This window comes from Hypomesus transpacificus, chromosome 23, assembly GCF_021917145.1.
Source record: "Hypomesus transpacificus isolate Combined female chromosome 23, fHypTra1, whole genome shotgun sequence".
Lineage (NCBI taxonomy): Eukaryota > Metazoa > Chordata > Actinopteri > Osmeriformes > Osmeridae > Hypomesus > Hypomesus transpacificus.
This window is the reverse complement of record NC_061082.1, coordinates 16,434,894-16,458,586: the sequence shown is the minus strand read 5'-3', so window position 1 is coordinate 16,458,586 and position 23,693 is coordinate 16,434,894. Positions and strand designations below refer to the sequence as shown.

At 44.3% G+C, this 23,693-nt stretch overlaps 1 protein-coding gene across 15 annotated transcripts in view; it reads left to right on the top strand.

Annotated features, from left to right (window-relative positions):
- Positions 1 to 1,311: 1,311 nt before the first annotated feature.
- Positions 1,312 to 23,693, top strand: part of mycbp2 (MYC binding protein 2) — a 74,895-nt gene continuing 52,513 nt past the window's right edge. For all 15 annotated transcript variants that reach the window (XM_047046635.1, XM_047046641.1, XM_047046628.1 and 12 more), the window contains exons 1-13: positions 1,312 to 2,024; positions 4,690 to 4,765; positions 8,130 to 8,345; positions 11,854 to 12,007; positions 12,841 to 13,037; positions 16,259 to 16,501; positions 16,937 to 17,008; positions 17,376 to 17,472; positions 17,803 to 17,876; positions 20,702 to 20,840; positions 20,964 to 21,040; positions 22,478 to 22,682; positions 23,181 to 23,345. In XM_047046635.1, coding sequence (XP_046902591.1) covers positions 1,756 to 2,024; positions 4,690 to 4,765; positions 8,130 to 8,345; positions 11,854 to 12,007; positions 12,841 to 13,037; positions 16,259 to 16,501; positions 16,937 to 17,008; positions 17,376 to 17,472; positions 17,803 to 17,876; positions 20,702 to 20,840; positions 20,964 to 21,040; positions 22,478 to 22,682; positions 23,181 to 23,345 — 1,984 coding nt within the window. In that variant the 5' untranslated portion in view covers positions 1,312 to 1,755. The remainder of the gene's footprint in view (positions 2,025 to 4,689; positions 4,766 to 8,129; positions 8,346 to 11,853; positions 12,008 to 12,840; positions 13,038 to 16,258; positions 16,502 to 16,936; positions 17,009 to 17,375; positions 17,473 to 17,802; positions 17,877 to 20,701; positions 20,841 to 20,963; positions 21,041 to 22,477; positions 22,683 to 23,180; positions 23,346 to 23,693) is intronic.

Below are 23,693 nucleotides of genomic sequence, written 5' to 3'. Positions count from 1 at the left end.
GATAGGTGTAAACGAAGCCCTGGGTATTCTTCTCTGCCTTTGAGAAAATGAAAGCTCAAACGCTCTGAATTGAAAATGTTCCTCTTATGTCGTCATAAGAGGAAAGATAACCTCCCCTTTCTCTGCTTTGCCCGCCCAAAGAATTTGGCCCACCAATGAGATAATAAGCTACGCGATATTGTTTTTTTCTCGACAGACATCATGGCGTGCAAACGACTGAAGCATGGCAGTTAGCCCCACCTCTCTCCTCCTCATATCATTTAAAGCTACAGACACAGAAATGTCACGTCCTAAGGAAGGCTCATTGTGGGACTAGTCGTAGTGTCTGTAATTCTGCATCAAGGCTGAATTTCGGGAAAGAGACTTCAGACACAGTACATGGGGACCACTAAGGCCTATATAAAAGCATCCAAAAATAGCATGCCATGGGATCTTTAATGTAAATGTCCACCATTTAGTTTAAATAGCCTATGTAATTTCAAAACTTCACTTGCAGATTGCTAAAGACACTGTGATACTGTTGTTCCTGTGTGTGTGAGACGGTCCGTGTTGTTCAGCATATGAACCTGTTCTTGCATCTCTGGCTTGTTTCCTTGGTATCAGATGAGCATCCTGCTCCCCTCCCCAATCCTGCTACGTAGCGCACCCATTTTACCGCCTGACATCACCCCTACGCCCATCAATTTGGGTTTTAAGCTTCCTGATTGGATTGATGGACACGGAAGGCTCAATGTATAGATGGATGCGACATATGACTGAATGATTTAGGTTTGTTTATGTGTTCCTATGGGATCCATCTTGTATTCCTAAATAAAATATTCCTAAAAAAAGCATTTTTTGTCCTCCCCATAGATCATTATTGTTTTCAGGCCTGTTGACACAAACCAATAATTTTGTATCTGTGTTTAAATTAAGTAAACATCAACGGCGGGTGTGATAAATAGTCTATGTTAGGACTTTCCACTGGTGTTCGGTTGTCTTTGGATATAATTTCAAAGCATGTGTTCTATTGTAGGCCTACTCGAAACAGTGGTAATGCTACAAGGCTACTTAATTATGTGCTACGGGAAGTGGAGAATATTGTCCTTGAGTGATAATATTAATGGAATTGTCCCCCTGATCTTTATATATTTTGCAACGCAATTATACGGCAATTATTTGTGGTAGGCTAAATTTCACTCAAATAATTCACTATTAAAACACGAAATGAAAATATGTAAATGAACATTTGATTTTCAGTGGCTGGTACTGCGCCGTGCTTCCAAGTAATACCACTACTACGTTACTATGTCCATGGTATGGAAATATCCCGGCATGCTAAACAGTAAACGCACAGGGAGGGATGATGAAGCTAAGATGGCAGCACAACTGACGCTGCGGCTACCTATCCGGGGTCAAGAAACATTGAAACAACAGACAAATACAAAGCCCTTTAAAACACATTTTTGAACGCGATTCTTTAGTTGTATCTGAAGTGGAAAATAAGTATGGCTTGATATTCAAAATTCTCGGGATCTAAAGGACTGTTTTCACATTCGAGGATCGGAAGCCTAGCTGTCTTCACGCAGTTTCACCACATCGGCTTTTATGCCGTTTTAAATTGGAGAGAAGACTGGACACAATCTTCTTAGCTGTCTTTAATTCTTATCGGAATGACCAAATAACATGATATTTAGGATTTTTTTCCACTGACAGTCAGCTAGTTAGTTTGCTAGCTATTGTATTTTTGATGTATATGCATTGTTCTCCAAAACGATGATGTGTGCTGCTGCGGCAGCGGCAGCCGGTGGAGGGATTCTGCCCTCCTCATCATCGCAGTCGATGGGGCTGGGTGTCAGGGTGATTTCTGGAGCCGATTTCTCCACTATTGGTTCGGGTATGGGGTCGTGTCCAATCCCCGGGGCTCAGTCGGATTGCCGGAGTCGGTACCAGCTTTTACTCTCAGGACGAGCTTTGGCGGAAAGATATAGGAGGATTTACACCACAGCTATCAATGACAAAGAGCAAGGAATAAACCAAGGAAGGTAGGTTTGGTATTGTAGTCAGACGGGGAATTTGTTGAGTGTTATGAGGCTCACTTGACACTTAGCTTGCTAGCATTGTTAGCTATAGATGTTAGCTAGAAAGAAACGGAGCTAGCTCGCTAACGTTAGCTATCTGTCAAGCCAACAAGCAAGCCAGCTAATCTGATGGTTTCCACACAATGTTCTTTCACTCACATTGCTATACGCAATTGTGTGTGGCAATGTAACGTTAGCATCTTTTAGCTTCACAACTAGGCTATGTTGTTAGCTTTTTGACTTCCTGAGCATATTTTTTTGCTTGCTTGGTGGCAATACTAGTTCCTTATTCATTCAGTGTGCTTCCCCGCGGTGCACAGTTAGAAAGAAGGCGGATTGCATTGCGTTTCAAAGAAGTGACTGACAGTTCTCCGAAATTGCCTAATTTATTATTGTACAGTACTCATTGATAATATAAAGTCAAGAGTCATAAAACATTTTTATTTTCAATGGTAAGAAGGCAAGGTCAATAACGGCGTTAGGTCTCAGTCTATAACTGTTATTCACCATCCTTGGGCAAACCATTAGCGTAGTCAGTTTTATGGGATAGGTTCCATTCAAGAGAACAGTTAAATGGCTACGGTGTAACACCTCAATTAGTCAACATTCTAGAGATATGCAATGTGTAGCGTGTTAAAGATGCATCACAGTGCAACCTGCCCCGCCCCTACTGTCCCACATGATGTGCCTTCATTATTGTGTACCAAAACGAGGAGTCCTTATGACGGAGTAGAGACAAATGTATTTTGTGCACCTCCCTAGCTGGTTATCTAGGTACCACCTGTCTGCCGAATGTTACAATAACAATGTAATTAATAAATCATTTTAGTACTACATCAAAATGCAATATAAGTGTATTAGATATTCACTTTCAAAGGCGGGCAAGCTATGTGTTGCTATGTGGTTTGAGCAGAACGAGGGCCCAGTGCAGCGTCACTACCCTGTGAGGTTTGCCATCAGCCCTTCCCTGTCAAACGAAACGATGCAAGTGCCTTATCCACTTGAAAATGGTGGCTGTAATACCACGGAATTTTTACTGAATGGGCATTTATCCATTAACATATCTTCAATATATTTTGCTTAGTGCGTGTTCTGGGTAGACAGAGATAGAGATTGAGCTAGCTTGTTTATACCGAGCTCTAGTTGGCTAGCAATCCCTGGCTGTCCTGCTCCCTGGCGCAACCTCTAGGTTACACTTACGTCATCTAGATAATGACTGGATAAAATAACCCTTTTCCACCAAATTAGCACAGATTCTTGCACCAGTTCTGTTCAGTATTCTTGCAACCATAATGCTATTTAGCTAACTTGTCCGCGTTTTCACCACTTTTGAGCGTAACCATTAGGGTTCGTCATCAACAGTGGGCGTTTTTATTATTATTTATTATTTGTACTCGCTTTCAAGTGAACCCAGCCCTGGCCAACACTTCGACTACCTCTGTATAGAGCTTACTTTATTTCGTGCTACTTTTTTGTTGTTCCTGAAACTCAGGAGATTACCGAATTGTCACAGCATTGGGTGGTTTGTTTGACCGAAGTATTTATTTTTGACAGCTTTGGGTCTAACATCATATATTTTCCACAACACTGCAGATCAAAGCAATTATTTGTACGTTCTCGTAGCACGTTAAAATATAACAAACCAAATAGAATGACTAAAAAAGGTGTCTCACTAGTTAATTCTGTGTCGGCTCACAGAATTTCATAATATGTTCTTTGTATGTCACATACACTAATTATCCTTTCACCTATGAACTAGGACACACAGTCTGAAAATTCCTATCTGGGCACTGTGTTGACAAAGAACAAAGCTGCTTTGAGGATGTAACCTGGGCAGGTCAGGCATAATGGTGTCCCTCACATGTCAACCAGCATTCAGCCTTTCATCAAGATGCTGTTTTGAGGCGTTTGTTTACGTTAGGAGTCAATGGTGCAGCCATTCCTGTTGCTGTGACTTTGCACATCAATTAGGAGATTGATTTTGGCTTGGATGCTAGTGGGGACTATGCACACACTCCCTTTGAGGATGTCAGAAGTTGGCTCAGTGGATCTGAGAGAGAAACCCAAGACAGTGTTTTGGCTGATAAACTCTTGTAGGAATTCAAAAAGAGAGGTCTATAAGCAGTTTAAACCTGGGGAAACGACCTTCATAGGTTTACATTCAGGATGTCTACATTTGGTCTGTCTTCTCACCATCAACCTATGTCTATTTAGCATAATTTCCCTATGATGATGAGTCTGGTATTAAGGCTGTAGTTATGTGTGTCTTGTCATATCACAATTAATCTCTGAATAGCAGGTTCTGCCAGTCTTGTCAGACATCTTGCAGGAAGGGTTTGTTTTTAGACACTTTTGGAATACTGAAATATGTTTGAGATAGAGGCAGCATAGAATCTAAATGTGTCCATGTGTGCAATACTAAGAAGTGGGTGTTGGGATGTTGTGCTCAGAGTTCAGTCAGAGTTTATGTAAACTCTTGACATTATTCGCCCTACCAGCTCCAAAATGTCCTGACATAGGACTTGACCTTTTTTGATAAGATGTTACCAATTATTCATCATGTTGTTATCTTGTGTGTGGCTTATAGCATATGTCTAATACAAAAAATGCTGACCAATGTTTTTTTCAGGGGCAAGAAAGTTTTGAGTAAGAAGAAACTAAAGAGGCGACAAAAAGTGAAATCAAAAGTCAAGTCAAGAACAAAGGTAAGGAAAGACATTTTATTTTCCCTTATTGCATACACGCTTTCATCTTTACCAACGCAGGCAGGATATAAAAATGTTCATGGCATTAACATAACTATACAGCCTTGGCTCTAGGCATGCACAAGCAGGCTCAATGCTTGTTTCCCCTATATTAAGTAATCTCCACAGATTGATGATAACGATATGTTTTTAATGGATTAGATTCCACGGCACAATCTTTAAAGACTATGCCAAGAACATGGTTTTAATTAAACACGATTTGATCAGGAGCCAGCAGCCCTCACACAAGGTGATCTGGGGGGGGGGGGAGGAGGGGGCAGTTTTGGGAGTGGCGCCGTCTTGAGCTCAGTGCACTTCTGTTGCTGAGCGACCTGTGTTCCATGTTTGAACAACAACAGTCGCCCTGCCTCCAGCTCTGCTTGTGTCAGACAACATCTCTGCGTGCCCTTGTATCAAGGCTTATCTGCAACTGTTGAGAGAATGTACAGCTAACAAGATAGGCCCAAAACAAAGCACTTCCTCCTCCCCAGTCAAACTGTCTGCATATCCCCCATCTGTCTGTTGGTGTCTGTTTTATGGTGGTCTGTGAATCTTTTGACTTTCTTGAGCATTTTTCCCCTTGAGCATTGCGAGAGAGAAGTTCAGACGAAGACGGCTGGAGAGATTAATGTTTGAGAGTAGGGAAAACATAGCTAATCCTCCACTCGTTCATTCTCATCCTCCACCCCAATACCTTACCAGACTTCCAGGGAGAAAAAACATGGTCAGACTGAGGGACAGATGAGCAGGGAAAGGCAGGAAGGGAAGAGTGTGACAAAGAGACTGGAGGGTAGGAAAACAAACAAACATAAGGGGGGGTGGGGGACTGGGAGGCGGAGAAACAGACAGGCAGACAGAGGTAGATAAACTGTCAGTTGGGTTTAATCAGTTGTTTTGTGAATCATTCATACGTTGGGATGCATGGCAATGTCATTTATTGGGATTGAAATGGGCAAATGTTCTCATCAGAGTGCTGTGAAGCCTATAGTATGTGTACTAGTATGAGTATGTAGCTGAATTCTTATTTGGCACTCTGCTGTGTAGCTCAGGGTTGGGCTCTGGTATTTAAAATATGTTCTGATACGCTCACTGTCAGTGAAGAAAGGCACGCTTCCTTCGCAATTTCAAATGTTTCCTTTAAGGAGAGGCTTGCTGGTTCTGCAAGGTACCAAGTGAGAAAGCAGGAGAGCATGTGGCCAATCAGACCAGCCAGTGAGCAAGCGGGGACACCAGTCAGACGCTCTTACAACCTCTTTCTGACTCGATCGCAGTCTGCTAATACTGTCATCCCATTCTAATGTAGAGTGGAGATGTTTTGTTTTTTCCATCTTTATGAAGCTATTCTTTTGTCCCCTTTTGTATGATTCATATACTGAAAGAAGAACATTTCATTTATTTAGGCCCCATAGTAAGCAGGTGCCACTTCTCCCCACATTGACTGGAACGAATGGAGGTTTTGCATATTAGGTCATAAAGGGGGGAGGGGGGGGAACCACACCACACCACATAGGTTGAACTGCCAGTTTTGCCTTATATGGAAATGCCTTCACGTGCTTGGTTTTGGTATGACTAAGACAATGAAATTATTAATGAGCGCGACTGCCTTACTACAGGCACAGTCGCTCTACACGACATCATCTTGCGTAAGGCCCAATAGAAGAGCAGGGTCAGCGTTACTATGGTGATGTTGTACAACCTGACGCTTATACTGACTAGTACCACATTGAATGCTTTCAGCTCAGATCAAATATCAAATCCACATTAAATGACTGGGTGGACCAGAACGCTCCATTTCCTCCCCATTCCATTCTGTTTCTCATTGGCTATGCTTTTGGGGTTCATTCGTTGTACACCAGTCTCCCTCACTCAGTCTACACCCCACTGTTCCTTCTGTGGCTAGCGTTTTCCTCTCTGACAGGAAGGTTTCAAAGATCAGACTAGAAAAAAGGACCTGTTTACAGTTTGACTGCTATTATTTTAGCAGTTTTTGGAAATATTTATAAATATTTTTTTACTATTTTGAAATAGTTTTTGGTATTTTTTTGTTAACAGTTAAGACATCCCAAAATAACTAATGGTTAAACATTTTTTTTAACATATATTTCAGGCCCCATTTAAATGAGATCCAGCCTTCTGCCCCAGGAACCGTTTGATGATAAATGCTAAATGCTTTTTTTGCAGGCATACTGTATCCCTATACAGACTGCTGTAGTGGCATTAGGAGAGATGGGGCAGGGGGGCCGGAAGAGAGTGGAATGAATGAACAGGAGGGAAGGATGGAAAGGGGTGGGGAAAGAATGAATGACCTTTCATCCTAAATGGACGACCTGTCGTCCTAAAAGGATGACATCACCCTCTGTCATTTCTTTGCCAAGAATGCAATTCTGCGGGTGGGGCAAAGCAAGCAGTCAATCAATACCCATTTCTCCTGAGGTAGCCTGAGGACTGTGAGTTAGTCTGCGAGCCCTGTTTACTGTGCTCAGAGAAAGCAGATCCTGCCAAAGCTAAACTGCATTTTCCCTTAAATTGCATGATTGGCTCCACTTATGACATCAGAGCTGTTTCTGCTCATCAACTCCCCATCCCGCACACAAGACTTATTGACAAGATCCGTGTTTTAAAAACCCGGGTGTCTGAAAGACAGAAAGAAAGGGAGAAAGGCTGAAAGAACGTATGTCTTCACGATAATACGACAGGATCTGTCTCCTACAGTGCTTGGTAGGCCTGTGGGTAGATTGGTTTGCGTATTGAGCCAATGATGTGTGTCCTCACATTCGTGTCCTTGTCTGTATATGAGCGCCCTGCATATTGACCTACAAATGGCGTTGTCCATCCTGCCTCTATTATGAAATCCTTCAAATGTCCCTCACTCCTGTAAATGGGTATTGGATTGGCGCCTGCTTTCAGATCACTCTGTACTTTTTTTTGTCCCATCCTGTGTTCATGTACTTGAACTTCATCTACCAGTTTTCTACTTTTTTATTGTTAAGATTCTTATGTGTTTATCGTTTGCACCTTGCTGTCACAGTAAATTCCTTGTTGCCACAGTAAATTCCTTGTATGCTTAAACTCACTTGGAGAATGAATCTCATTCTGATAATCTGATCCCTCTTTTTCTTTCCGTATCTATTTCTTCTTTCTGTCCATGTTCTTGTTTCCCTTCCACCCCTTTGCGTTCTTCTTTTTCTCTTCTTTCTTTGACTTTTGAGCTATGTTGACCCAGCCCTCAGCCCACCGGCACACAACTTCAGTTCCAAATGTTTCTTTAGGTCTACAGGTTTCTGACACTGTTCCCCCCCCCCCCCCCCACACTCCTTGTCCCCAGACCGAGAGTCTCGATGGGGCCTTCTGTGTGCCGGACATCAAGTTGCACAGCAACCCATCGGCATTCAATGTGTACTGCAACGTGCGTCACTGTGTGCTGGACTGGCAGCAGCGGGAGGCGTCTCTGGCCCTGGCGTCCCGGAGCTCCGTCCAGAGCGGAGATTCGGACAGCGAAGAGGAGGAGGAGTACCGCGAGGCCACCGTCAAGCTGCCTAAGGTAGGCTGCGTGCGTCTGGATGCCTGGCTGACGGATGTTTCTGGGTCTGCCTGTCTTCATCGCTGGTGTTGATTTGTAATGTGCTTGGGTGAAATTGGGTGCAAGCATTTGGGTGTGCTTGCCTTTGACAAGGCCCAACATATATTCTCTTTCATAATATTATTATGTTCCCACCCTTAACTCAACAAATGAAATATTTGCAGTATTATTTTACATTATTTTACAGTAAATATTTACATAGACGATGTCAGTGTCAAAATGTTCATTTTGGTCCCGATTTCATTACTTTTATCTCCGCGAACGTTCCGTTTGACGGTTTAGGTGTAATTGTATGTTTTTTACCCCGTTCTTCAGACTGGGACGTTGTTACTGACACATGATCACTTCTACATCGCACATATTTTCGTCCTTTTTCCCTGAATGCAATAAGGTTAGGCTACTTAAAGACACCTTCCACTCATAAAGTATTTTCTAAATGGCATAAATGCTGCCAATTAATAAATGACGTAAAACTGTCAGTAGACTAGCCTATCGATTAAGGTAGGCCACTCGAAAGCATGTACACTGTCTGCTTCATTTGATCTTGATAAGCTAAGCATCCTGTAGCAAATAATAACAATAAACCCTCTATTTATTAAACAAAACTACTTCAGCACAACAATGCACCTAAAATACAAACATGAGCAAGGGCAGCAATCGCTATCGAATCAACAAACATGAACAATTTAGCTAGCTGGGGAAAAATACAAACAACGAAAATCACCAGTTAACTTAATAAAAATTTGCAAGAACTATAGACTAATACAATAACAGGCTTAAGTGCTTAAGTGAACTGACAACATAAGTTATACGATTTACAGTTCTCAAGGATGCACACACGCAATCTCAACTGTGGTGTGAAGCGCGTGTCCCTGCTATTCTCCGACATGCACACTAATAATCACGGCTGATAGACGGCCTTTTGTACAGGCCCATTTGTGGCGGCAGAAATGTCAACATCAACATAGAAGAAACACTGTTTATGTTAGCCATTTTTCCAGAAATACATTTCCATCTTATTTACGTTTTTATCAATCACCTTATACTGCTTGGTTTTTTCCACCATCCCCATCCTGAATCTGTGTGGTTGATGGTTGGTTGGCTAATGGGGCAACTTAGCTGTCTGTTTTTTTTCTTCCTATATGTGTTTTGTGTGTGTCTGAACGGTGGCAAGTGTGTCTGTCTGTCTATGGTCTTGTTTAGGTAGTGTTAGTTGTTGTAACCTGTTACCTGATCAGTGATGTGCGGGCAAGGGAGGCAGTGCCTCCCCTGTGTCATCATGAAATGTAAAAAACTAATAATATAAAATAATAATATTTGTCCACTGATCTGTGATAGAAATATAATTATTGGATGATTCCAATTATTTTTATAGCCAATATCGCTGAATTTGTGTATTTTCCTGTTCAAATACGGGGAAAGAAGCGGAAGGAGGCAGCGACTAGCTGTGCCTCCTCTAGGATTGCGCAATCCCACACAAACTGGGCTGAGCTGCTTTAAAAAAAAAAAAAAATTATATTATGTTATCTAACATTTTTACTATGTCCTCTACTTTCATAGTCTTGGTCATGCAATTTACGTTTTTGGTATATGAAACATAACCATTAGTCAATGTGCAAGGAGCCAGTTGAATGGTGAATTGATACTGCTCTGTTGAATTCATATATTTGTAAATCTGACTTTGAAAGAGTCAGTGCCTCCCCAGCCACGAACCTCACCGCACGTCACTGTACCTGATAGTAGTATAGAAGTCTTTCTTTTCCACCCACTGTCCCCAGACTGTGTGGGTGGGTGTTCACGTAGCTGCCATGATAATGAGAGCCAGGCTATCAGAGGCTTTAACCTCTGCCTAGAAGGATTTCTGACCTCTCCTGATCTCTTGCTCTTCCTGCCTCTATGTAACTCTCCCTTTCTCTACTGTTCTCTATCTATGTAACTCTCCCTTTCTCTGCTGTTCTCTATCTCTATGTAACTCTCCCTTTCTCTACTGTTCTCTATCTCTATGTAACTCCCTTTCTCTGCTGTATCTCTGTGACCATGTCTGTCTGTCTTCACTCGGCTGCTTACCATATTTTTCGGAAATAAAACCGCAGTTTATAACCCGATTTAAAAATGTTCTTGTGGTTGTGCGGTTTATATTTAGAAGCAAATGACTTCTACGAGTATTATGGTAGCTAATTTAGCCCGGAAGCTAACTAAAGCTAGCTAGCTACCGTTTCGGAAAAATAACTTACGCTTTGGGGACCGTTGGAAATATTTAGGACGCATCTAAAGGTAAATATTAGTTAATTCCCGGGCAATAAAAAACATACATTACGCACTTACTTACTTTAGTTTTCGAAGTGTGTTACACACCGGCATGCTGTACTGCCTATACTCCTGCATTGCTTGGTATCGTTCCCGTATCAAGTGCGGCATATATTCCAGTGCGGTTTATATTCAGATTTACAAACAGCTCCCATACTGGTGGGTCCTAGTAAATGCGTCTTATTTTCCGAAAAATACGTCACTCTGTAATTTGCTGGCTGCTTCTTTATCTCCATTGCTTTTTCTTCTGTTGCTCCTACTCTTATTTTATGTGTCTTTTTCTCTCTCTCTCTCTCTCTCTCTCTCTCTCTCTCTCTCTCTCTCTCTCTCTCTCTCTCTCTCTCTCGCCCTGTCACTCCTGCGCTCTCTCTCTCTCCCCCCCCACCCTTTTTATTGTCAATAGACACAGGGCATATGTGTGAGTGTACAGTACACACTACTCAAACCAAAAGTTCTGATTAACATGCCATTTTGTTGTCCCAAGTGTATATTCTGAAACACTCCCAGAGCACAGATGAGAGCTAATACAGCTACATACTAACCCCAGCTCACAAACCAAAACGGTGTACTGCAAAACAGCCAATAAGCAGGGATAAAACCAGGCCCCCGACTCTAATGGGGAAAGACAGAAAGGCGGCCCTTAGTTTTCTAGGCCAGACTCTTCTGTAATCTATGATCTCACCAAGCAGAGATAGAGGAAGGCTATTGTTAAAGAACATCCCACAATGATATTGGCCACTGTGTTAAACAGGTATCCAATGACAGACACAGTAGCTCTACTCTGAAGTGGAGGGGTGTGTTTAGGATATTGTAGGGTCTTACAAAGCACTGATTACACACATTAGGAAACCAACAAGAAGTTCTTCTAAACCTCCATTTAAACTTAATTTTGTATAGATTTTTTTACATGTAAGGTCACAAAGGGCTTCACAAATGGCCGACAACCCAGTAACCTGAAGCCTCAAAGAGAACAAACAAAAACCTTCAATTTATCATTGAGAGGAGCAATTCACTGATTGATCCCTTCCTCCCAAGTCAAGGGGTATAGAGGTGTACACTGGAAACCATTACTGTGTGCCGTGCAATGTGTGTGTGTCTCTCTCTCTGTAGATCATTTATATTCGACAATAACTGTATCATAACTCCTCGTCCTCCCCCCCAGATCATCGGCATCGGGCTGTGTGGCGTCTTCGAGCTGATCAAGGAGACTCGTTTCTCCCACCCCTCGCTGTGCCTGCGCAGCTTGCAGGCCCTGCTGGACATGCTGCAGGGCCAACAGCCTGAGGGCTTCCAGACAGAGCCCCCCGACGTACTGGGTGAGGGTCGCTTCCACCTTACACACGCACACTCACTCACACTGGGGCTGCAACTAACGATTACTTTGATAATCGACTAACGATTGCAGGGTTTCCCGCAGAAAATGTGTTAGTTAAGGTGGTACGGTGTGGTTTGCCGTCAGACCGGGGGGCGGGCTAGTTTGTGCAATAGACTAATGCTTTCTGCAGAGAAGGGAGACTGGCATTGGTCACGGTTTGGAATGGAAGGGAGAAAACAGGACAAAGGCGGATATCGCTATAAAAAAAAAAACAACAAAAAAAACAATGTAGTTAAGGCGGCAGGGGTGTGTTGCTTAGGCGGCCGTCTTAACTGAAAAGTGCTGCGGGAAACCCTGGATTAATTGACCAATCTTCGAGAGACATTCACCATTTAACTAACTGTATGTCCCGCGCTGGCGGGAGTCAGTCAAGCAGCCACTGCTGCACAAAAAGACGTTATTAAAAATGTGGTTCTCCTCCGCGTCCTCCGTATTACCTGCTCACACATTCGCTGGCCTCCAGAGACCATGACTTGAGGGATTTTTTTTGTTGAAAACTTACTTCACTGACCTCCATGTTGTTACAAGTGTGAGAGCGTCACACTGTGACAAGTAATGTCTGAAAAAAAAAAAAAATTGCTGATCATTTTTTGTTGTCGATAATGTAGACCAATTGTTCCAGCCCTAACTATCACTCACACACAAACACGGTCCAACACGTGCATACATACCTACCATCCTAGTCCTACACAAGCAAACACCGCAACATCTTTTCCTACTACTCTAACCGTTACACCTACCTTATCTCTAACTCTCCCTCTCCCTCTCCTCCAGAGTCTCTGTTCCAGCTGCTGCTGGAGAGCACAGTGCGCAGCACGGGCCCTAACGACCCCACGGGCCAGACCCTGACTGCCCTGGCCTGCGCCTGCCTCTTCAGCCTGGTGGTGTCCTGGGGAGACACAGGCAAAACGCTGCAGGCCGTCTCGGCCATCCTCACCAACAACGGCAGCCACGCCTGCCAGACCATCCAGGTAAGAGACAAGATATTACTAGTTAGATCTCCAAACATGATGCTTTATTGGCCTTACTTTGGCCTAATGCAGGCCCTGCCTAAAATAGGCCACCATACAGGACAAGACATTAGCTTGTGGATCATAACTTCACGATGGGGTCAGAGGGCTGAGCGGTTAGGGACTTGGGCTATTAATCAGAAGGTTGCCGGTTCAATTCCTGGCCGTGCAAAATGACATTGTGTCCTTGGGCAAGGCACTTCACCCTACTTGCCTCGGGAGAATGTCCCTGTAATTAGTGTAAGTCGCTCTGGATAAGAGCGTCTGCTAAATGACTAAAATGTAAAATGTAACTTTAAAGCCTCATACCAAATATTGGCCATATGTCACACAGGTCACAATTACAGAATGAAATTGGATTTCAGAATGGATGGAAGTTTGAGGGAAGTATAGGAGACTCCTGCACTCTTCGGCTAAGGTTGATGCTAATGCAGGCTAACAATGTGCTCTTCCATCCCTGCATCTATTCCTGCTCTCGCTGTCTTTTGCGCTGGCGCTCTCTCTCTCTCTCTCTCTCTCTCTCTCTCTCTCTCTCTCTCTCTCTCTCTCTCTCTCTCTCTCTCTCTCTCTCTCTGTGTATCTCTCTCTCTGTGTATCTCCCTCTCTGTGTATCTCCCTCTCTGTGTATCTCCCTCTCTGTATCTACCTCTCTCTCTCTCTGTCTCACGGCAGATTCAGGGTAACGTCTGGGAAGTACAAAATGTAGTTGGGGAAATGCCAAGCCTCAGTGATTCTCCTGATTGTATTACCCTGTCTGCATTATTCCGGCAATTAACCCAACCTTCTGTCTGTTGTGTTTTGAGTCAACTAGACATTTGAGAGTGTATTGCATATGCAGCATAAAAGTGTGTATTATTTTTGTTGTACATGCAGTGTGTGTATTGTGTATGTAGAACATGTATGCATGTATTTACATGTATTATTTAAAATAAGTGTATTTTAAATATGTAGGGATGAGTGTGTATTGTATTTGTCTTTTTGGATGCAGTGAACACTGTATTATTATTATTATTATTATTATCATTTGTGTTGTTAAGCCATATTGTCTGCATGAAACTGATATTCTCCTTTAAGTATTTAAAACAAATGTTCCCCAAGCGAAGAGACCCTAGCTGACAGTAACATCAGTGAGATACAGCTGTCAGACTGTACTGACCATGAATACACACACATGGATATGCACGTACATGCACATACACACATACCACTTAGGATAATTGTGTTCAGCCTGTAGCCCTGATGACTTGTTAATCCTGTACAGATTCACAGTCACACACACACACACACACACACACACACACACACACACACACACACACACACACACATGCACACATGCACACATGCACACACACACACACACAAACCCTGGTTTGATCCCAGAGAAGGGTATCTACAGGGGAATTAATGAGGCGGTAAGGAAGAGAGATACATGCCAGTAGTCTCTCCTTCGTATATGAGAAAAGAGAGCCCTATCTGTATCGTAAATATCCCAGTTTAGTTACATGGTCTGGCTGTGACGGCTCTGGGCTTGGACCCAGCCTTCAGTATGTATGCGTGCGTGCGCGTGTGTGCGTTCATCGTCGTCAGTGGTGGGTCTATGTGGTCCTTGAGCTTGTGTGTGTGTGTGTTCATATCTGTGTGTGTGTTTTTTGTGCTGTGGATGAGACTGTGTGCCAAGCTAGTTGATTAGAGGGGCCAAGGAAGGCGAGCCTCTGTGTTGTTTTAGATCGTCAGCGGTCAGACACTGAAGGGTGAGTCGTCATTCTGGCAGTTTGGTAGGCAGTGAAGCTGATGAAAAGTGTGTGTCAGATGTGTGAGGGAGAGAGGCAGAGGCAGAGGCAGGAGAGGGATAAAGATAAAGAAAGAGAGAGGGTAGGGGAAATAACGAGTCTGTTTTGTGAGATCAGCAGAGTGTGTAATAGCCCCTGCCAGTGAGTGATGGATTGTTTGAGAAATACTTTTGTCACAAAAAACGGTTCTTCGCTACCAAGTCGGTACTCAAAAAAAAAAGAGAAAAAGAACCGGGTCTACCCGGTACCCAGCAGAGTAGGATGCTGACAAGCACAGTGTTGTTGCCAAAACATCACACCAGAAGTCACCAGTGGCTCTCTGAAAAGTCGCTAAAAGTCAATAGATTTGTCACTAGATTAGATTTCTGGTCTCTGGGGAAGGTTGAAATGTCGCTAAGTCTAGCGACACTGAATTGGCTACACTGGACAAGCAGCTCATGCTGCAGGGGCTCCACTAAAAGTTGTCGACAAGAAAAATGGAAGAACCACATATGGAAATACTTTGGGTGTGAGGCAAATGACAGTAAGAACATCAATCACCAGAAAACAATTTGCAAACCTTGCCATTCATGTCCTTAATGGTTTGCAGCATACTGCAGATTCAATAGCTTAACACGGGGGCATACGAAAGGAGAGGGCACAACAGGATGAAAACACATTTCAGAGGCTTTTAGATGACATCGTTTGCCGAAGTTTGTGTTTTGGAGTTTGGAACATTTACGTTTTGTGCTTATAGCACCACAAACAATGTAAGAGCCCCTTGAAGCGTGTTGAATCCACTCTTTCTACTTCTTATAAATGATGTTCAAGTCAGGATATATATTTTGGAACTCTACAAATGATCTCTGAGTCATCTGCTGAGTTTGCTTTATGTCTACACTCAGTTCACGCAAATGTTTTGCCTTTTGGCCGACGTGCATTGTGATTGTATGTTCTGTTGTAGGTGTAGTAGGTTACAGCTTTAGATATTGTAAGTTACTGTCAACAAATGAGTTGTTCAGTAACCTGTTTTTGGTATCGAAAATGGTATAGAGTACTGTGAAATTTCCCTGGTATTGGTACCGACTGCTGAAATGTTGTTACCGCGACAACACTAGTGAGAATGTAGTCAATAAGAGGCCAGCGGTTTAACCAACCCAGTCTCTGCTGCAGACCGAGCTCTACTCTGTGAAAACTCACTCAACTCTTACCTGACACTAACGTGTGTGTGTGTCAGGTGGCTGAGCGGTTAGGGAATCGGGCACCTCACCCTACTTGCCTCGGGCGAATGTCCCTGTACTTTCGATAAGAGCGTCTGCGAAATGACTAAATGTGTGTGTGTGCGGCCTTGCGCCTTCATTGACTGTTCCAATTTGGTCCCCCGATTTCCCCCCTCCCACCCATCCCCAGGTGCCCACCATCCTCAACGCCCTCCAGAGAAGTGTGCAGGCAGTGCTGGTGGGGAAGGTCCAGATCCAGGACTGGTTCGGGAACGGCATCAAGCGGGCGGCGCTGATGAACAAGTGGGTCTTGAAGGAGGTGTCCATGGAGGAGGACGAGCGCTGCCTGCTGCAGACGGACGGCTCCTTCCTCTACGTGCTCTGCAAGGACGGCCTCTACAAAGTGGGGTCCGGATACAGCGGCACCGTTAGGGTACGGGGGCATGGGCGGAGAGGGTGGTGTGGGCGTGCGTGTGTTAGGGAGAGTGTAGTGTGTGTGTGCGTGTTAGGGAGAGTGTAGTGTGTGTGTGTGTGTTAGGGAGAGTGTAGTGTGTGTGTGTGTGCGTGTTAGGGAGAGTGTAGTGTGTGTGTGTGTGTTAGGGAGAGTGTAGTGTGTGTGTGTGTGCGTGTTAGGGAGAGTGTAGTGTGTGTGTGTGTGTTAGGGAGAGTGTAGTGTGTGTGTGCGTGCGTGTGTGTGAGAGAGAGGTGTGTGTGATTGAGAGAGAGCTGTGTGTTTATGTTTGTGTGTGCATGCTTGTTTGTGAAAATATCACATGGTAGAGAATGCATCTGTGAGGTACCAACGTGTGCATCTGAGAGGCATGCGTTGCTTTTCTGCGTGCTCTAATATTGTACCCACACCATACAGGGCCATGTGTATAATTCCACGTCGCGCATCAGAAATCGGAAGGAGAAGAGATCCTGGTTGGGCTTCGCTCAGGTAAACGGATTATAATCTATAATTTGGATAATTTAATATGATTTCATGTGTGGCTATGCTGAAGGCTGATATGTCTACAGTGGATGGTTTTGTTGGTCAGCGTGATGCTGGGCTAAAATCATATAGGTTTTAGCCCAGGTACAGTATAGGATTTAAAATCAAGTTTATTTACAATCATTTATTTCTGGTGCAGTACTTTATTTTGTGCGGCCATTTGCCTGTATGTGATCAATTAATCTGTTGTTAATATAATATATTAATGACATGATCAAAAGCGTCTTGACCTAAATTAAATGTGTTTTCTAGGAAATGTATGTTCAAATAATTAATTGACGAACACTGTATGTTTGTGTGTGTGCTTGTGCAGGGCTTCCTATTGTACAGAGACATGAGCAACCACAGTACGACAGCCCTCAAGATCAACCCAGAAACCCTGGAACACGAGGGGACCATTACAATGCCAGGTAAATGTGTGTGTGTGTGTGTGTGTAAATGCGGGCATGCCTTTCTGTGTTAGTGTCTTGAGACACCAAACCAATAAAGAAGTCAGACTACACAGGGTCAGACTGTCACAAAATAGCGCTCTCTTCGGTACACTTTAGAAACAAGCGGCTCCCAGACACAAACAAAATACAAAGTGTATCCCTATACACTGTAGTAAACACCAGCTACGAGCTATTCAACGCTTTTCTCCAAAGCGACTTCCAAGAGAGCGCTTTACAAAAGTGCATAGGTTACTGATCATAACAACGAGATGGCCCGTAAACATGTTGCTCTTTCCTCATCTTCCACAGGTCAGCAGACTGACGTTCAGAACATCGTCTTCACCGACGGAGAGTACATCAACCAGATTGCTGCCTGCAAAGATGTAAGCCGCCTCTTAATCACTGTTGTCGTCATCTTCGGAATCATCCGCACTATCGTCCTCTTCAGCATACTCAAGAGTTCTCATCGTTATTGCGTGTTTTATTATCGCAAAAGTTCTCTTTTCCTGTTTATCGTCCAAAATGGCTCGGTTTAAAGCCTGACACAAACACCTGACTTTTCTATTTTGTTGTTGAACGACTTCAATGTGGCTAAATCTAGAAAGTTGTCACATCTGTCTTATTGTGAACAAGCAAGTTTTATATTTATTTATGGATATGGCAAAATTCATACATATAATCAATTAAATGTGCCTTGCATAGATGAGAGCAAATTAATGTACATACAATTAAATATATAAAAAGAAACTGACTTAAAAGAAAGGAATGTGGACTATGAGCTCCTCTTATCTAAACAGAACAGCCCTGTGTGGAATCACTCCTCTTTGTAAGGCTGCAGGACAACGCCTAAAGCTCTCACCCAGTTGTGTGTGTGTGAGAGAGAGTAAGTGTGTGTGTTTGGGGGTGGGTCATTTTGCTAGGCCATGTGCTTGGTTATCTGGCTAATCTGATCAGCTCGAAAGACACTCCCTCAGCCACAAGCTCTCTCTTTCACTTTTTCTGAACACGCTTTCCCTCTGTTTCGGTCTCTCTCTATTTCTGTCTCTCTTTAGATTTTTGTGCTGCTATATCACTATTATAATTATTGTCATTGTTTTCAATCCCTGAAGGACCTCTCGGAAACACTAAGTTAGGGGAAGTCTGTCATTTGCTGAGCTTTTGATGTCTTGTTGATGAGAGAGGGAGAGTCAGAAGGTGCTGTTACACAGGTTTTAGGCTGTGAGGATTCACTTTGAGCCACTCGCAAGCCCCATAAATCATACGTACACAAACACGAACACCGGCTCTAGATCATCAACCGACCAATGAATTGCAAGTCCTTTGTTGAAGGAAATTTAATGAGTGGTTCCCCTCCAGTTGTCTGCTGATGAATGTGTCTGTCTCAGTCTGCTATGCCATGCACTTGGTTGTCTGGGAGGGGGGTTATAGAAAAAAAAAAAAGGCACCTGGTCTTTGTCCGGAGGGTTCCTCTCCCAAGTAGTGTGTGTGCTAGGCCGAGGGAAGAGGGCCTCTAAAAGAGCCTCTTCTGCTGTCCACATGGGCACCAGCCCCTGGGTCGGGGGTGGGTTGAAGGGAAATGATTGAGGGAGAAGAAAAGGGGATGGAGGAGATGGTAGTGTCCTCACTACCACTGCTGACAAGCATTTGCTGACCTCTCACAACAGACCCCCTGCTGTGGATGGGGGGGGGGGGGGGGAAGTGTGGTGGGTTGGAGAGACAATTGAGAGACTGGGGGGATGGAGAGGTGGAGTGAGGAGGTAAGAGGAGGGGAGCGTGTGCTCAGCGGGATTCAGAGAGCCCATCATCGCACAGCAGCTGCAGCCTCCCTCCCTTTCTGTCTCTCGCCTCCGATCTTGTATTCTCTCTTGTCTTCTTCACTACATTATTCCTTATTACTAGGGGTGTAACTATACACTCAGCTCACGATTCGATACGTATCATAATACTGGGTGTACAATACAATACGCATCTCGATATTTTGACCAACATTTTAGATGAAACTGATATTCATAGGTGTGGGAATCTTTTGGTACCTCACAATTCGATTCAAACCGATTCTTGGGGTCACGAATAGATAAAAAATCGAAAGCGATTTTTTAATCGAAATAAATGTTTTAATAAAAAATAAGCTGATTTTTTTTACATTTGTGAATCGCTAGAAGACTGAATCGCGATTCAAATGTGAATTGATTTTTTCCCCCACCCCTAGAAATCCAATTAACAGATTTGTTACACAAACATTACGCATTTTCAATAATTGTATTTGTTGTACATACAATTTAGTTAACTGAGTTCTGTGTTCTTTAGTTAAGATTTCTTTGAATGCAGTGAATGCATGCATGATGCAGGTGCAGAGTAGGTCGTGTGCTGGTCGCTCAACCAATAGGATCAAACGGACGTCATATTGTAAAAATATTGCCATAACTCTACGATACATATTGTAAACATTGTGTATTGCGATATATTGCATTGTGTATTGCGATATATTGTTCCACGATATATTGTTCCACGATATATTGTTACACCCCTACTTATTACTATTGTTTGATACTCACTGCGTCAAGTAATGACACACTTTCACACTTTTCCCAGACCCATTACCAGGTATAGCACCAGACCAGTCCCATTACCAGGTATAACACCAGACCAGTCCCATTACCAGGTATAACACCAGACCAGACCCACGACCAGGTAGAACACCAGACCAGACCCAGTATGAGCCAGACTCTCTCCCCTGCCTCCTCCTACCCGTACCGTGCCTTTAATCATTCAAGCACTGCCTAGGCCTGGCTTGTGTGGGTCTGTGCATGGGCGTGCTAGGGAAAGAACAGACTGGGGGAGTGAAAAAGAGAGGCAGTTTGGTATGCTCTGGCTTGTTGCCACAGCTAGGGGTGTGCCCCCAGCTACACACACACAACCAGTTCAGCATGGGGCTGCTTGTTCAAATGCTACAGTCTAGTCTAGACTAGACTCTGCTGTAGGGTGGTAGTGTGATCTTTAGTCAGATGTGTAAGACTCCACACTGTTGGCCTGGCTCCTTTGGAGAAACCAAAGAGGATGTTTGTCAACGCCCCCAGCCCAATTAGAACTGCCATTCCACAATATCCCTCAAGCACCTGTCAACAGAAAAACACATCTGCAGACACGAGCATTTCATAAAAAGGTGAAATATTAATTTCAAAGACGCGCGTTCCCATGTGTCCGGCAGGATGGCTTTGTCGTGCGCATCTATGCTACCAGCAGTGACCCGGCGCTGCAGCAGGAACTGCAGCTCAAGCTGGCCAGGAAGTGTCTACACGCCTGCGGCATCTCACTCTTCGACCTGGAGAAGGACCTGCACATCATCAGTGAGTCACTACACTGGGCCAGCAGGGGATGTGGATTTGTGGGGATATAGGTGTGTGTTGGAGGGGGATTCTTGGTAGCAATAGTGTAATAACTGTGTCTCTGTGTGTGTGTGTGGTCCTCAGGCACAGGGTTTGATGAAGAGGCTGCGTTACTGGGAGCAGGCAGGGAGTTTGCTCTGATGAAGACGGCCTCAGGAAAGGTAAGGGTTTGCACATTCGGAAACTTTGCCCACCCACGCCACTGTCCTTTAATTCTCCTCCTTTTTCGGAATGTGTCCGACAGCTGAACTGCCCTTTAACAATGCCCTAACTGTAGTCTTAGCTCCAGCTCTGCACTGGCACCAGGTTAGGCTAGGCAAGGCTGCTAATCCACCGCTTCTGTGACTCAGGTGGTAGTGGTCAGGTTTGATCGATGTTGTGTCATTTTTGTAATATGATTTTGTGTCACAGATCGAACAATTTTTTAAGAAAAATGTTTACTTTAACTTTTTTACGTTAAGAAACGAGATTGAGATGGACATAATTCACGAGGCTCATATGGATATTCACTGACAAGTAGCGTCTGGTGACTTTGGGGCCAGGGGACAAACCAATGGAAGAGTGTGTGTGTGTACTATTGTATCTATACTGTGCAGTGGTATGAAGTACCTCTGTGGGTGGAGTAGGTCTGATAGTGTAAACAGTTTGTGTGAGAGTGAGAATCTTAGGAGATCATTGATGGGTGAACAGGCCAGTACTGGTGGTGTGGTATCAGGGAGTGCAGCTTAATCTGAGCACAAATCTTACCTCCAGATTAGCCCCACCTCCCGCTGTCTCCGCCCCGGGCGGCATAAATAGGATCAGATGGCCCATGACTCGGCACAGTTCACCACCAACCACCTGCGAGTCGAAGCCCTGTCCAGCACCTGTGTCATGTGACCATCCTTAACCTGTCAGTTAAGGATCCTGTCAGTACAGCCCCGTAACGCTCGTCCCATGGGTTATGTCACTATAGCGAAGAAAAAAAACGCAAACAAGGAATTATCTATTGTTGCTAGGCTACTGTTCCCTTAACACACAGATTAATTGTTGTATAGTAACTATTTTGAACAGATAGTTCAGGCCTGGCCTGAGTTTCTGTAACCCGGCCTGTAGCTGTGTTCCAGTCAAACAGAGGTCTAGTGGATGTGGTTAGGGTTAGTGATTGGGGTTAGTTGCTTAGTCGCAGCACTTTATCCTCCCAGTGAAGCTGTCCGTCTGTTATTGGGCTCGTTCCAGCATGCTGGCAAAGGTGACCCGTGTTGCAGTTGGACAGCTAGGATATACAGCGTTTACGCAAGCTCTGATGCCATTATGAATGTACATAATAGCACTTCAGTTTTTCAATGAGCAATGGCCTCATTGGTCTTTTGTTCAGTCTGTTTGTCGAACACACCAAACATTTCTCACCAACACAGTTTGGGCTCCCCTTCATTGGCCTTCTAGGGCCTGCCAACAGTGCGCCAGCGCCTGACTGGTGCGTGTAAACAGACGTCTACGTTTTTGACCTGGTTGGCAAAACTTAAATAAGTTACCACAGCAAGCGCAGACATCAGAAATGATCTCTTAAATCGTATTCTCTTTCTCTCACTCTCTCTCTCTTATTGTCACCTCCCCAGATCTACTACACTGGGAAGTACCAAAGTCTTGGAATCAAGCAGGGCGGACCCTCGGCAGGAAAGTGGGTGGAGCTGCCGGTCACCAAGTCCCCCAAGATGGTCCAGTTCTCCGTGGGCCATGACGGCTCGCACGCTCTCCTGGTGGCCGAAGATGGCAGCGTGTTTTTCACGGGCTCTGCCAGCAAGGGCGAGGACGGCGAGTCCAGTAAGAGAGGCGTCATGCTCCCATAACCAAACATGCATGCATGAACACACACTACAAAGACAGGCACACACATTCCCAATCTTCGGAGAGGCAGGGGGTGGCAATTTATTTTCCACATGGGCTCCACCAGCTAAGAGGAAGGAGCGATAATAATTTGAGGGAGACCTACATAGACATGGGAAAGCACACACAGTAGTCACCTCTCCCCTTGCCCAAGCAGATGGACAGACGCACGTCATTTACACACAAGGCTGTGTGAGACACAGAGGCGCACAAACACCTGGAAATAAACTCCTCCATCCAAGTGCGTAGCCTTTAACAAAGCAGAGGATGACATCCTACACTGTCTCCGATGGCGTCATCCACGCTTCAGTCGCTGTCGTCCCTGCCGTCATGTCACCCCCCCACTGTGTAACCCCGACCTTCACCCCCCCACTGTGTAACCCTGACCCTCACCCCCCACTGTGTAACCCCCAACCCTCACTCCCTCCTCTGCAGCCAAAAGTCGCAGACAGCCAAAGCCGTACAAGCCGAAGAAGATGCTGAAGCTGGAGAGCAAGACTGCCGTCCACACCGCCTGCAACAACGGCAGCAGCAGCATCGTCACCAAGGACGGCGAGCTGTACATGTTCGGCAAAGACGCTATTTACAGCGATAGCACCTGTGAGTGAGGGAGGGAGGCCACACACACACACACCCCTGACTGTCTCATATTATCCACCTCTTCTATGTATTGTAGGAGTTTACCACCCACCATAGAATGCTTTTAACACTAGAAATGCAAAGCACCAGTCATTTGACTGCAGTAAATTGCAAAATCACACTGAGACAAGATGGTTTAAAACCATTTTGCTCCTTTTTCTGTGAAATTGTTTCCAGCCTTGCGTGGGTCATGTTGTTTTCTAGCTGTGTTTTCATTCTTATCAGTAGATTATGGATCCCCTTCGTAAAAGTTTTCTCAGTCAGACGTGAATAGATGTATATTTCTTGTAAAAAATATATAGTTTTAAT